The sequence below is a fragment of the Bubalus kerabau genome, chromosome 1, assembly GCF_029407905.1.
Source record: "Bubalus kerabau isolate K-KA32 ecotype Philippines breed swamp buffalo chromosome 1, PCC_UOA_SB_1v2, whole genome shotgun sequence".
Taxonomy (NCBI): Eukaryota; Metazoa; Chordata; class Mammalia; order Artiodactyla; family Bovidae; genus Bubalus; species Bubalus kerabau.
Genome location: NC_073624.1, coordinates 175,968,443 through 175,982,998, shown reverse-complemented (window position 1 = coordinate 175,982,998; position 14,556 = coordinate 175,968,443). Strand labels below are relative to the sequence as shown.

Below are 14,556 nucleotides of genomic sequence, written 5' to 3'. Positions count from 1 at the left end.
CTCTGCCCAGACGAGTGAGCGCCTGTCAGATCCCGGGCACCAGCCCACTGCCTGGAGGAGCGGAACACTCATTACCAATGTTGCATAAGGTCTAGAGATGTTACATAACTAGCCCAAAAGCATACAGCTGCCAAGAAGAGCCAGGTTTGAGCCCTGGCACTCAGACCCCAAACAGCCAACTCAGTGGAAACGACCCTGATGCTTGGAAAGACTGAAGGCAAAAGAAGAAGGCGGCAGAGGATGAGATGATTGGATGGCATCACTGATTCAATGGACATAAACTTGGGCAGACTCCAGAAGACGGTGAGGGACAGGGAGGCTGAGCGTGCTGCAGTCCATGGGGTTGCAAAAAGTCGGACACAACTAAACGACTGAAAAACAACTCAGACCCCCAGTGTCCATCGTCACCACCCTCCACAAGGAGACTCTTCAGGCAGGGCTGTCCCGAGAACAGGTTAGAGAGCATTGCCTGAACCTCAGAACTTCAGGCTAAGTGGGAGAAAGCAGACATCAAGGATGGGATGTAGTATGATTCCCTTTCTGCGAAATGTCCACAAGAGGCAAATCCATAGAGACAGAAAAGAGCTTATCAGGGACTAGAGGAGGAGATGGGGAGTCACTGTTAATGGTGATGGGATCTCCTTTCGGGGTGATGGAAATGTTATGGAGCTAGACAGAGGTGATGGTTAAGCAATATAAAGAATATGCTAAAAATGACTGAATTATATACTTCAGAAGAATGGATGCTACGTTACGTGAATATCTTTTTTCTAAAAAAATCCACTATCTACGGTTATAGGAAACTCAAAATAAATCACTTGTAAATCCCCAAAAGCTTGAGTTTCCAATGAGCGCCACACTGCCCCCTCTGCCCTGCCCCCCTACCCCCGCTGGGAGTCCCTGAACCACATCTGATACAAGGTCCATCCTACCAAAACCAGCCACGTGCTTACCTGTACTTCATTGGTTTTCTGTCTGATTGCCTCTTCCTTTTCTCGAATGTCTTGTTCCAGTGAGTATTTCTCTCTGTGTGTTTGAACAGTCCATGAAAGCACAAAGAGAAGGCATGAGGCACGAGCTGACCGTGTCCCCCACACTTCTCCCCAACGACCTTCTGCCTTTAGTCACCCCCTCCCCTCCAAGTGTGGGTGGAGCCTGTGGATGCCACAAGGCCTGGCCCCTAACATGGTCACGTGAGCCTCTGAAAGTAGAGGGTGCTGGAGTGATGCTCAGGGTGAGAAGGGCTGGACGTGCCTCTGCTGACTTTGAAGATGGAGGGATCACAGGAGAGGGGCACAGGGCCGCCCCTCAGAGCAGAATGAGCCCCACCGACATACAGCAGGAAAGGAGGCCCCAGCCTCCCAGCTCTGAGGAACTTGGACAGCACCCTGAACTCGGCCCTGTGAAGCCCTGAGCAGGGGCCCAGCTGAGCCCTCCTGGATTCCCAGGCTGCAGAGCTGCGCACGAATGAATCTGTGCTGTTTTAAGCCATTCCATACACAGCAAGAGAAAATGAATATGCTCTCTAAATCCTTGGTGCGCCTGCCCATGAATGGTGAGTGCCTGCTTCTCAGGAGACCAGGCGCCGAGGACACGTGGAAAGGGGCCTGGCTTTCAGGGAGCTCACAGGGGACAGGTGAACACACGAATGCACACAATCTAAGTGCCGTAGAGGGAAACCCAACGGAGTAAGGAAGGGGGTGGAGTGTCCCACAGTGGACAACCAGGAAGGACCGAGGACATGGCCTGCGAGGGGACATGTGATGGCAAAACATTCCTGTCAACGGGCACAGGGAGGCAGAGCTCAGCGGGGGAGCCACGGTAGAGTGCAGAGTGATGCAAAGTGGGCCAGGGACTCCAGAGGGCTGGCCACAAGGAGTGGGTGAGGGTCTCTGAGCCTGGCTACTGCTCACAGGAGGCTGTGGTGGGCCGCTGTGCACTCCGGGTGCCTGCTGGGGCCTTGTCTGCCACCTCAGCTGCAGACAGCTCCCCACCCCCGGCAGCAACCAGCCTGGCTCTTCTCCTGAGAGACAAAGGCTTGTGTGCCCCTGCCCCAAGTCCATACAGTAAAACCCTAACCCCCTGTGATGGTGTTAGGAGGTGGGCCCATTGGGAGGTGATTGGGTCATGAGGACAGGGCTCCCAGGAAGGGGATTAGTGCCCTTATAAGAGACCCCAGAGACCTTCCGCGCCCCTCCAGCATGTGACAACACCCTAAGAAGACGCTGTCTGTGGACCAGGAGACACACCACACTGGACACTGGATCTGTCTACACCTCTATCTGGACCCCCAGTCTCCATGATGAGGAGACTATGTATCTGCTGTTTAAGCCCCTTCAGTCTGGGGCGGCTTGTTACAGCAGCCTGAATGCACCAAGTACCTGAAGGGGCTGCCTCTGTGTCGGAAACCTGACGTGGCCAACACACCCTGCCTCCCCTGCCAGGAACCCAGCACTCGCTCAACAAGGCTTCCTCTGGGTCACCGGGTCAGACATGAAACAACCGTGAGAGCTTGCATATTCGTTCCCACAAGTCTAAGGACCACCTAACAATACAACGTCCCGTTCAGATCCATTAGACTGGGTCCCGTCTCCAGGGGAGAGGCGCCAGTTTGCCACACCCCCAGGCAACAGGCCTGAAGGTCACTCTCGAGGTCACCCAGGCCAGCTTCCTGCACACGCCTGCTCTATACACGCTCGCCTCTCACCTTCACTGGGAAATGCTCCAAGGCTGCCCAAGGCTGCGCAGCTGTGCAGAGGCAGTCCTGGCCTGACGCAGACACCAAGACCCCAACCCTCACGTTAGAGGGTCCCCTCCCTCCTCTATCTACACGCCTGATTAACAGCCTCACCCTGGCTCTAAGAAACTAGCCCTCCATCCTCACAGACCCTCTCTGCCTTGCCAGGCTGCCTGCACTGATCTCTGGTTTGGAAATCCGGCCCCGAGGGAGCCGGGGACAGAACAGGAGCCATGTTCTGGGCTGAGCATGAAGCAGAGAATCTGGCTTCAGGAGGTAGCCAAAGCTGAGCTTAGTGGCCAGCCAGGTACCCACCCAACTGGTCTTCCACGATATCTGATCTGCCTCTGCCTCTCAGAGTTCTGCTCCAGTCAAGTGCAAACCACGCCCGAGGGGCACCCAGCTGTGAGCAGGGCCTTACTTGCTCTAGCAAAGTGACACCGTTTCCACTTTCGGCCCAGAAACACTCCCTTTCTGGTGGATGGCGGGTGCCCTTGGTCCTTAACTGGCTATGCCCCACCCCCCAGCCCCAGAATAAGCTGCTAAGAGGATGCTGCTGTACAGAAGACCACAGACGCTGAGAGTACAGACACAGCCGCCAAAGCCCTTGTTTACAGGTGGGCGCTGGGAGCGAAGGTGGAAACCTGGACACGAGGCCTCTCTCTCAGAGCTCAGCGGCTCCTCCTAGGCCACAGTCTCGCCACCTTAGACTAGCGGCTTTACTTGTCTGGATACTACGCCTTCCTGCGGAGGGCATGGGGTGCCCTCAGTGCTGGAGACCCCACAACCCACACTGGCTCCACTGAGGGGCTCAGGCCTTGAGCTCATTAAGTCATTTCAGGAACCTGGGAGAATCTGTGTCCCTTTGCTCCTGCTGAACAAACTTGTGATGGCCAAGTTGAGAGTTCGTCCACAAGCCTCTGCTGCTTCCAGTAGCAACCTGGGAAAACAGACTGAAATCGGAGGGCAAGGGGGCATTTTAGCATACCTCTGTAACTGGGTGATCTCCTGACTGATGTCGTCAAGTTCCTTCACCCCGGTAAACTCCCCCGATCCAAGAGTGCTTGAACTATCCTGGAACCAAATTCAAACACAGAATTAAAACCGGAAAGTTGACCTCATAAGACAGCAGGGGCAATAGGTCTTGGAATGAGGTGTAAAATCATTCATCTCCAGCCCCCAACCTGGAAACCATCTGGGCAGTCCAGACACACCCCGCGGGGCCCCTGGCGAAGGCTGGGCATACCGCTAGCACCCGCCTGCTCGGTGGGCTGCCGGCGCCACCTGGTGGCGGGCTGAGGGGAGCGCCGCGAACACTAGAGGAATGAATGGGAATGAACGGACCTGCAGCTACTCACCGGGATGGGAGTGCCTCTCTCTGAGGGCGGCACCATGTCCGGCGAGAGCACTTGAGGGGGGTCGATGCCTTTACTGACCTTCTGCTGAATGAAATACATAGCTAACGCGAACTGGTCTTTGCTTAACTTCCCCGTTTGCCTCGTATCGGCCAGGGCCCTGGGAGAAACACAGCAACGCTGATTACACATCCCAAGCACCAGCATCGGTTCTGAGTATGAGGAACCCACACTTCTGAAACATGGACCATGCCAGTAACTGAAAACAACAGACCACAGCTGCGCTTCCTTTCCTACTGAAGAGCAGCACCCCCGCCCCACACACAGCAGCCCCCAACCCAAGCGTCAGGCAGGAGGGGGAAACGGGCTGTCCCTCCTCAGGGAGCACGTGTCTCCCAGTCAGTCACTGGGGGAGGCCCAGCTCCTGGTGACAACTCGGGTGGCCTCTCCCGGCTGGAGAACTGCCTCGGGCCCAAACAGCAGCCAACAGGGCTGGGAGAGATCCCACTAAGTGTCTCTATTAAAGGCTGGTTTTAAGACATCTTTGTTCTTGCTCCCATTCAAGGGCAGGATAGGAAAGCTTGAACTGCAACTATTTCTCCCAGTTCTCTGGGTGAGGGCCAGTCCTGCAGCACGCCCAGCCCACAGCGGCTCTCAATCTGCAGTCTCGTCTCTCCGGCCCGCCCCGTTTCCTGGTCACTGAAGGCACAGGGGCTCTGGCCCACATGTTGGGGCTGCTCTGTCCGTGTGCACTCGGGCAGCGTCGCTCTGCTTGTTCTCACAGGCTCCCTGGGCACTTGCAGGGGACAGGCCCACATCCTTATGCAGTCCCTGCACCCTTCCTGGCATGTTATCTCCGCTTTGGTTGCGTCCCCCTCCCGCGTCCCCAGCTGCCTGCAGACAACCCCAGACTGTCCTTTGAGCGTGCCGGTGGTGAGTCTAGAGCTCGCTCTTCCTGACCTCGGCCTTCACTCTCTGTATGCCATCCCCTCCACGGGCCTTCCTTTAATCCGAGTATATCTGTGATTTCATTATGTCATTTATGGGTCGGCCCTTACAGGTCGAGATCCATGTTATAAATTACCTTCCTTTATGTGATGATTGGGCCATAATTTGAATCCTGTTCACAGGCACTTCAGCACCCAAGGGCGCAGGCCGCCTGAGTCGTCACCAGGAGCTGGGTCTCCCCCAGTGACTGACTGGGAGGCACATGCTCCCTGAGAAGGGACAGCCCGTTTTCTCAGCGGGCCTTGCCTCACAATGCGGCCATCTCTCACTTATTGCAAAGGACAGTTATTTCCCCAGTTACTCCCAGTCAATGTCACAGCTCTGCTGGGAGGGCTTCATCCCTCCAGCTGCATGGAAATTCTCTTACAGCTCCCAGGTAAAGCCCTGTAAGGGAGGACTTGCCCCTCTGAGAAGAAAGCTAGGAAGTGACTGCCACCGCTGGCCATCCCAGGGCCGTGAAGACTGTCCTGCCGGCCCGGGAGGAAACGGGCAGCGGAGATGGCTCCCTGACTGGTCCTGAGGTGCAGACTGGAGCCTCCCTCTCCCCAACCCCATATCACTGGCCTTCATGGGACAGGGCCTCTCAGGGATGTGGCCACAGCCCTGAGGCCCAGGGTGGCCCTGCTGGAGCCTCTGGCGTCCTCACTGCACACTGCACCCCCAAGGGGTCCGGACCGAGCGCCTGCAGCACCGGTGGCTGTGCTGAAAGCTGCAGGCCCACTAGCAAGAACTGGCCCCGGCCACTCGGATCGCCCCTGAGCTCCCCAGAGGAACACAACAGGAAGCCTTCCCACTGGAGGAGACTACGTGGACACGCGTGCAATACAGGGAACGGGCCGTACACTCGGCCCTGACAGCTGCCCGCTCCGGCCTTGCCCACACACAGCCCAAATCTCACTGGGAGGGTCAGTGAGGCCCCCAGTGCTAAGGAGCAGAGGTCCGTCTGTCCGCCCTTACCATATGTGTGCTAGAAGGTTCTGGGTGAGGCCCGAGTGCATGAAGATCTCCTTCACCTCCTGGCCGCTCACATAGCCGTCCAAGTCCAGGTCGGTCTTCAGGAAAATCTCGTCAAATCGCATCTTGTCCGCCACCGGCACCACCCAGCTTACTGTTGGCTGAAAGGAGTTTTCAGACATTAATTCTCAAGCTTTGGGGCTTCCCTGGTGGCTCGGTGGTAAAGAATCCACCTGCCAATGCAGGATACGTGGGTTCGATCCCTGGTTCGGGAAGACCCCAGGTGAAGTGGAGCAGCTAAGCCTGTGCGCCACAACTACCGAGCCTGTGCTCGAGGGCCCAGGAATCGCAGCTACTGAAGCCCGCGCGCCCTAGAGCCTGTGCTCCGCGACCAGAGAGAAGTCTGCGGACTACAACCCTGCTCTCCACAACGAGACAAAAGCAACGAAGACCTAGCACAGCCAAAAATAAGTAAATAAACTATTTTTAAAAATCTTCAGGCTTTTTATCACCTATAGATATTACACTATTAAAGTCTTCTCGTGCTCATTTCAGCAGGAGACCCTCCATGAGGCAAACGGGCAGACAGGATCTCCGGTCTGTAGATGGGAGAAAGCTGAGTGCTGACTCGGTGAGTCTCACCCAATGGCCCGTCTGTGCCTCTCGCAACCCTATCACAGCGCCCTGAACCTTTGTCCCAAGAGAAAGGTGAAGACCCAGCAGGTCTATCTGCCAACAGCCCGCCCACCCCGCTGCCTGGGAAACAGGGAAAGCCGGTACCCCTGCCAGGGGGAAGCTTCAAGTGCACCAGAGAGGACCCTCCTGACCACTCCTTCTGGAAGGCCTGTCTCCCGAGAACCCGCCCGGTGGCCAGGCTGCCTCCCCAGCCCCCCATCTTCCACCCGCAGGTGCTCTCTGCTGCCACAGGGCCAGCCTCACAGCCCACAGCTGCAGACCCCCACTCCATCCTCCTTTGAGCCTGAGCCCACTCCCTGAGACACAGCAGACCCCCCTGGGAGGCGTCAGCACACACAAGGCACTGCCACGCAGTGAGTGGGGCTGACGTGCAAACTGCGCCCATGGGATGGGTGGGCACCCAGAGTCCACAGTGCTGGTGCGGGAGCCCACGCCTCAGAGGGGCACGACCACCACCCAGGAGGAACCCACCACTCAGGGGGCCCTGCTGCGGCGGACGCAGCTGAGAGCCCAGCAAGGTGTTGCGACTTCAGTGGTCAGTCACCCAGCACACGTGTGATCTCTCCTCACACCACCTGCTCAAGTCCTACACAAGAAGGGCAGATGCCAGGGGCCACCAGGCAGGGCCAGGGCAGGGCTTCCCTGGTGCCTCAGTGGTGAAGAGTCCGCCTACCAATGCAGGAGACGTGGGGTCGGGGCCCCCGTAACTGGCCCTCTGGGGGCCCAGGTAGGGCTTTGCTCGCCTAGGGATGAGGAAAGTAGCAGGGATCGAGGACTGGGGGAGGCATGGAGTTTGTGGGTCCACAGAGATGCCTGCTCTCATATCTGTGATTCCACAAGCTGCCCCTATTCCTGGGGAAGGGGACACACACCCCCACCTCTGACCCCCAACCGTGGCCAGCAGTACACCGTCTAGTCGGCGGGGTCAGCAGCATGCTCCTGGGATCTGGGGAGAGCCGCCAGACCACCAGGGGATGGGCTGCCCCCATCAGCAACCTCAGCCCCGCTTGCTCCCTTGTCAGTGAAACACACCACATGTGACCTAACCCATGGTACTTAAGAACTCTTGGCAAGAATTCTGCAGACTCAAGGTCTTGGGTCTGGGACTTGCCTGGTGGTACATTCAATAGGAATCCACCCACCAATGCAGGGGACGCAGGTTCGATCCCTGATCCGGGAAGATCCCACATGCTGTGGAGCAACTAGAGCTGAGGCACCTAGAGACCACACTCCCCAACAGGAGAAGCCGCCACACTAAGAAGCCTAAGCAACGCAATGAAGAGCAGCAACCCGCTTACTGCAACTAGAGGAAGCCCGTGTGCACCAACAAAGACTCAGCACAACCAAAAAAAATAAATAATTTTTTTAAAGGTGTTGGGTCTTGGAAAACAGTAGCTCATGCAAGTCTAAGTCACTGGGCCCAGCCCCACCTCTGAGTCCAGTTCACCATCTCCTGACTCACTCTGCCCCAGCCTTCTTCCTGTTTCAAGGACACGGGGAACGTCCCCACTTCAGAGCCTAGCCAGGCGCTAGTCCTCAGGTAGCTTCTTACTGTTCAAATGTCAGCTCAGATGTCACCGCAGCAGGGGCCTTCCAGCTGGCACCACCTGCAGGAGGGCAACCCTTCCTTACCTGGACACTTCCAGGCCAGGCCAAGTTCTGCTTTCTCAGGACTGCTGGAGCTTCCTCAGTTTACTGATATAAACTAAGCTTATCATCTGAAGCTTAGTTTATCATCTGTCTCCCCAGAGGGCAGCCCCAGAAAGTACTGGGCACAGCTGGTGGGCTAGGAAAGGTGCCTGGATGGGGCCAGCTGCGACCTCCCTCTCCAACGGGCTCCTAGGACTAAGCCTCCTCCTCCCTATCTGATATCTTTTTTTTTCCCCAACTCCAAGATATGTAAGCTCCTTGAGCCTCACAAGTTGAAAACCGAGCTTTAAAGATATGTCACGATCACTGGAACTCCCCTGGTGATCCACTGGATAGGAATCCACCTGCCAATGCAGGGAACACAGGTTCCATCCCTGGTCCAGGATGATCCCACATGCCCTGGAGCAACTAAGCCCGTGCACCGCAACTACTGAAGCCCACGTGCCCCAGCGCCTGTGCTCCGCAAGAGGGGCCGGCACAGCGAGAAGCCTGCTCACCTCAACAGAGCAGCCCCACCTGTCACAACCAGAGCAAGTTCATGTGCGGCAATGACGACCCAGTGCAGCCAAAACTAAATAATACCGGGGTTTTTTCAAATGTCAGTATCAAGAGACCTCACTGTTTTCTTGTGCGTTTCTCATCTCCATCGTACTGCAAATACACACGTGGTGCTGGCTGGCCTCCTTGTCACAGTTCATCACCTCTGAAACCACAAGTGAGGCAGAGACGTATCTCCTGTTCTTGCACGTTTCAGACAATGTCAAAGGTGCCTTTTCATAAAGAGCTCCTCATGATGCTGCCAGAGGGAGAAGCATCCTTTTTGACAAATAAGGAGCTGTCCTGTGGAGAGGTGGAGCCCCCTCCTGTTTTCCTAACATGAGACGGATGCCTCCCTCCATCATCTGATTACTCAACATGTGTTTACTGAGCATCAAAGCACCAGAGTTTCTTCTCGACGCTGACATTATAATCAGGAACTAACTCTGCTCTCACAAAGCTAACAGCAGAGGGCTGGGGGTGAGGGGGGGACCTGAACAGACGATACATAATTAACTGCAGAACAGGCCACGTGTGCTAGAAGAAGGCAGGTAGAGGGTCAGCAGTGGTCACACCAGGCTTTCCAGACAAGTGACCTGTGAGCAGAGGCCTTGCGATGCCGGGTACCTCAGGGTGCAATCTGGGGGCACGCCCTCCCAGCCAAGGGTCTGCCCGAGGAAGGAGGGCCGGGGGGTGAGCAGAGCGCCCCAAGGTGGGAACGCACTCAGTGTGTTTGGGGAAAGGTGGTGTTTATGTATAAGGGAAGGAGAAAGTTAATTCTGAAGCCCTGTTGCTATGGTCTGAATGTCTGCAACCCCCTCAGTTCATACACCACACGTCCTCAGCCCCAGTGTGATGGTGTTAGAAGTGGTGGGGGGCCCTCCGGGAGGTGACTAGCTCACGAGAACAGGGTCCTCATGAACAGGATTAGTGTGCCCTTGTAAGAGGGCCCTCAGAGAGCTTCCGCACCCCTTCCGCTGTGCAAGGACATAGTGAGAGGACAGACATCTGTGGACCCGGAAGCGGCCCCCCAGACACCGAGTCCGCGCGCGCCGGGATCTTGCACCTCTGCTTCCGAAAGTGAGAAGCAAATGTGCTGCTTAGACGCCACCCAGTCTATGGCACTGTCACAGGAGCCAGACGGCCTAAGACACGCGCTATAAAGATGCGACTCAATCCCAGCCTTACCCTTCCTGGGTCACAATGACTCGCTCCTGAGCAACCTCTTACTGGGACTCTACGCAGCAGTGCCAACAGCCGCTCTGAGGCGTGCCAGCACGCAGAGGGCGCTCACCTGTGCCTGCTTGATGCTGTGCTTGGGAGACAAGCTTCCGGTGCTGTTGAGGCTGCTGACGCTGCCGTGGGAAGGCGTGGAGCGCAGGCTGTCTTTTGGTGGGGGGCTGGCAGGCAGGACGGGCACGGCCCCCGCGAACATTGTCTTCTTCCTCTTGGAGGGCGGGATGAGGGACGGGGGCAGGACGGAGGGCACAGGCTCCTTCTCGAGGGCTCGGTACACCAAGTGCATGGCCTGCGCGGACAAAAGAAGGCATCTGGGGGCGAGGCCCAGCGCCAGGGCAGGCGGAGGGCAGCTCTTCAGTGGCTCAGGCATGCCATGAAGACAGCTCTTTCTGAGGCTGCTTCCAAACGGAACGAGTGAAAATAAACCTTTTCTGATGAGCTATGCCACCAATGCATGATTTTCCAAGACGTTCATTCAATCACACAACACTGAAATGAGTACCAAAAGAGGGACTTTGCTGGTAGTCCAGTGGTTGAAAACTCCACGATCCCATTGCTGGGGGCCTGGGTTCGGTGGGACCTAAGGCCCGTGGTCTTAGGCCTATGGGACCTAAGAGCTGCCAACTACGCAGAGATCTAGCATTGCTGCTAAAGGAGAAGAGGGAAGGAGCGTCAGGGATCTGGTCAGAGAACTAAATCCTGCACGCCACAACGAAGACCTGGGGCAGTCAAATATATCTGAAAAAAAAAGAAATACAAAAATAAAGCATGAGGGATCTGGGGATTAGCGCTTAATGGGGACAGGGCTTTAGCTTTGCCAGGTCAAAAAGCTCTGACGACGGACGGCGGTGATGGCTGCACAGCCACAGGAGTGTATTAAGCCCCCAAACCTAAAAGCGGCTACGACGATCAATTCTGTTACGTGTATTCTACCATACGTTAAAAAATAATAATGGACAGCCAGTGAAAAAAACAGGATGACAGAGAAACACGGAAAATGCTCAGAGAAGCTGATGTGTGCTGGGGGGTAAAAACACAACTGAGCAGTGTGGGGTGCGAGGGAGTATGAATGGAATCACATGAGAAATTTATAATTTTCTTGGAAAATGTTTAATCTAGAAGTTTAAAATTTCAAAGGCTTTATACCACTGTATAGTAAGATAGTAACAAGCTTTAATTCACTTGTATATTGTAAAATTTCATCTTAAATACATTGAAAATTCCTGGAACAGAAGATGAATATTGTTGTATTTCATTGTTTTTCTATTACTTAGGAATTACCAGATTATTCAGCATTTTTTTTTTTGCTTGAAGTTAATCATGTGTGTGCTTTTTAGTCACTCAATTTGTCCAACTCTTTGCAACCCCATGGACTGTAGCCCACCAGGCTCCTCTGTCCATGGGGCTTCTCCAGGCAAGAATACTGGAGTGGGTTGCCATGCCCTCCTCCAGGGGACCTTCTCAACCCAGGGATCAAACTCGGGTCTCCCTTACTGCAGGCGGATTCTTTACCGTCTGAGCTACCAGGGAAGCCCTGAACTTAATTACTATTTATTAAAGCATTGTCCTTAACTATAAGGGGCTACTTTATTCTATTTTCGTTTGACATTTAATAGAATGAGATGAGTGAATAAATGTCATAAAGCAGAGAGAAAGATCAAAGATGCGAATGAGGAGAAGGGAAGGGAGAAAGAAAAAGGGGACGGGATGACCTGGGCCCAGGGTGGGGAGATGGGGGCCAGGCAAAGTCAGCCCAGCAGGCAGCTGGGAGAAGTGTATGGGGAGCTGCAGGGGTGTGCAGGAAGGCCAGCTGCATAGGAAGGTGGCCCGTGGGACCTAAGAGCCCCCAACTACGCAGAGATCTAGCACTGCTGCTAAAGGAGAAGAGGCCAGGAGTGTCAGGGATCTGGCATGGACAGAAGCCAACATGGAACTGTCAGGACACCTGGTGGTCATGTCTGCATATACACCTGCTTCCCAGCTCTGTCTGCTGAAAGGGCCAAAGGAAGCAGTGGCATCCTCCAGAGCCCAGACCATGTCTCTAATACCCTTCTCCACTATAAGGAACTGGGGGTCCCAGAGCAATGGCTGATAATGGAGCTGAGAGAATGGGTACACAGCAAGAGCCGGGAATGTCACATCATGACAAAAGTAAGCAAATGCTCAAAGAATGATACCATGTGACCAAATGACAAAGGAGTTGGGCTGCAAGAGCTCCCACTGGGCAAAATAAATCATTCGAGTAAAGGATTCTAAACCATGGAACACAGAACAGGAGACACGTCCCTAAGTCCACTGTGACGTGAACAAATACCTTACAGTACAGGGCGAGCTAGAAAATGTACAAGGAATGACAAAACCAGAAAATCCTCATAAGACAACTATCAGAACCCTGACTGATTCAGGGGAGACTCCTGGGAGGATGCGACAACTAGCAGGTGAGAGGTGCAAGGGTGCAGCGTGTTCCGCCTCCACGAGTTGTCTCTCATGAAGACTGAGCACAAAGGGAAACATAACTGCAGAGAGAGCCCCGAAGCCTCCACCTGACCTCGATCACGGTTGACACCAAGGTCGAAGACGTGTAATAAGACATCACACGTCCTATGGATGTCCTGTGCCCTGAGGAGAACAAGTATCACCTCAGGGGGACCTGCCCCACAGAAGTATAATCCCCGGATCGTCACGAGGAAACAGCAGACAACCCCTCACCAAGGGACGCTCTACAAACTGCTGGCCTTAAAAATGCCCACACAACCACGAGACAGGAAGACAGATGCAGGAGCTGACCTAGATTACAAGAAACAGGAGTACAGACACAGGAGGCTGGAGTCTCCTTCACTATAAAGGACATTTTGGGAAACAACTGGCAAAATGTGAATAATATCCTTAAATTAGACAAGAGATTAATAAAATAATACACATAATATATATATATGTGTATATATACAAAACATATATGACATAACCTATAATAACAGATAATACAACAGTACACAATGTTAGTGCCAATTTCCTGATCTTGAATTAGATGGTGGTAACTTAAGAGAATCCTCTGGCTTGGGGATATACACACTGAAGTATTTCAGGATGAAAAGGCCCATGTCTGAAACTCTAAAATGGTTCAAAGGAAAAATTAATGTGTGTGTATATATGCCTGTATACCCTCATATGCCAATGAGAGGAGAGAGGGGGGCAAGGAGTGGAAGAGAGGGAAGGAGAAAGAAAGTCATTGTAGTAAAATGGCAACACTGGGAATCTGAGTGAAGATTCAAGAGAAGTCTGTCAAATTAAACCCAAATTATGTCAAAATAAACATTCTTAAAAAAATTAAGCAAGAGGAATTTCTTGGCGGCCCAGCAGTTAAAGACTGGTTTTCCAATGCAGAGGGTACAGGTTCCATCCCTGGTGGGGAAACAAAGATCCCACATGCCATAAGGCATGGCCAAATAAATAAACAAGAAAAAAAAAAAAATCCAGGGTGGGAGGGAGGGAATATATGTACACATATAGCTGCTTCACTTCATTGTACAGCAGAGACTAACATAATATTGCAAAGCAACTATACTCCAATAAAAAAAGAAAGAAAAAAGTCCAGAAATCCCCACACGAGTGGCACATTTCCATCCTCAGGGGGGTGGGGAAAAGAGTCTCAGCAGGGACCTACCACTGCAAACTCATCTCTGTCCAAGTGCCCGTCCTTGTCGATGTCGCTGAGGTCCCAGACCTGCAAGGGAAGAGCAGCAAGGCTTAGTGGGGGACGGTACCTGGGCTTCCCGCAGGCAGGAAGGGCCTGCGTGGTGGCAGGCACACCCACCAGAACTCACATTCTGACTGCACACCCAGGTTAAGACAAGGAAATCAAAGTGCATTTACAAACCAGTCTTTAGGTTCTCTGAAAAGCCATGATCTGATGAAGTGTTGTCAATTCCAAGATCCTTTCCACCATATTGACGATCATTTTCACTAACAGATGACCATGATTATAATCACGTCTAATCTGGTTTTTAGTCTTTGGTTTTAGTACAGTTCTGGCTCTGAACACAAGCCCGACCCCTGCACGTGCACACACACATGCACACACGCACACACCCTCCCACCCACCCCATCCCCAACACGGCTGGGGAGGGCCATGGGCATGCACTTGAGTAGGACTATGGGATCGCGCCTCCTCTCCCCTATCAGTGGATGGTGAGAAAGAGGCCACAAACTATCCCAGGTCAACCTAGCACCCAGAAAGACAAGGCAGGCACAGATCAAATGCCGTGTGCTAGGCTTTCCAAAGTACAATCAAGGCATGAGCTTCGTGACCCAGGTCAGCCATCCAGGACCAGTAGGGGGGCCGGCCTGACTGGGACACCAGTGCCCAGAGCCAGGCAAAGG

The 14,556-nt window shown here is 53.9% G+C and overlaps 1 protein-coding gene across 6 annotated transcripts in view; it reads right to left on the bottom strand.

Moving 5' to 3' along the window:
* The window catches only part of EPS15L1 (epidermal growth factor receptor pathway substrate 15 like 1), a 106,627-nt gene that overhangs the window by 51,742 nt on the left and 40,329 nt on the right, over nt 1-14,556 (bottom strand). For all 6 annotated transcript variants that reach the window (XM_055542016.1, XM_055542026.1, XM_055542042.1 and 3 more), the window contains exons 8-13: nt 13,841-13,900; nt 10,232-10,465; nt 6,058-6,215; nt 4,096-4,252; nt 3,726-3,811; nt 954-1,026 (exon numbers count right to left, since the gene is read on the bottom strand). In XM_055542016.1, the coding sequence (XP_055397991.1) occupies nt 954-1,026; nt 3,726-3,811; nt 4,096-4,252; nt 6,058-6,215; nt 10,232-10,465; nt 13,841-13,900 (768 nt within the window). The remainder of the gene's footprint in view (nt 1-953; nt 1,027-3,725; nt 3,812-4,095; nt 4,253-6,057; nt 6,216-10,231; nt 10,466-13,840; nt 13,901-14,556) is intronic.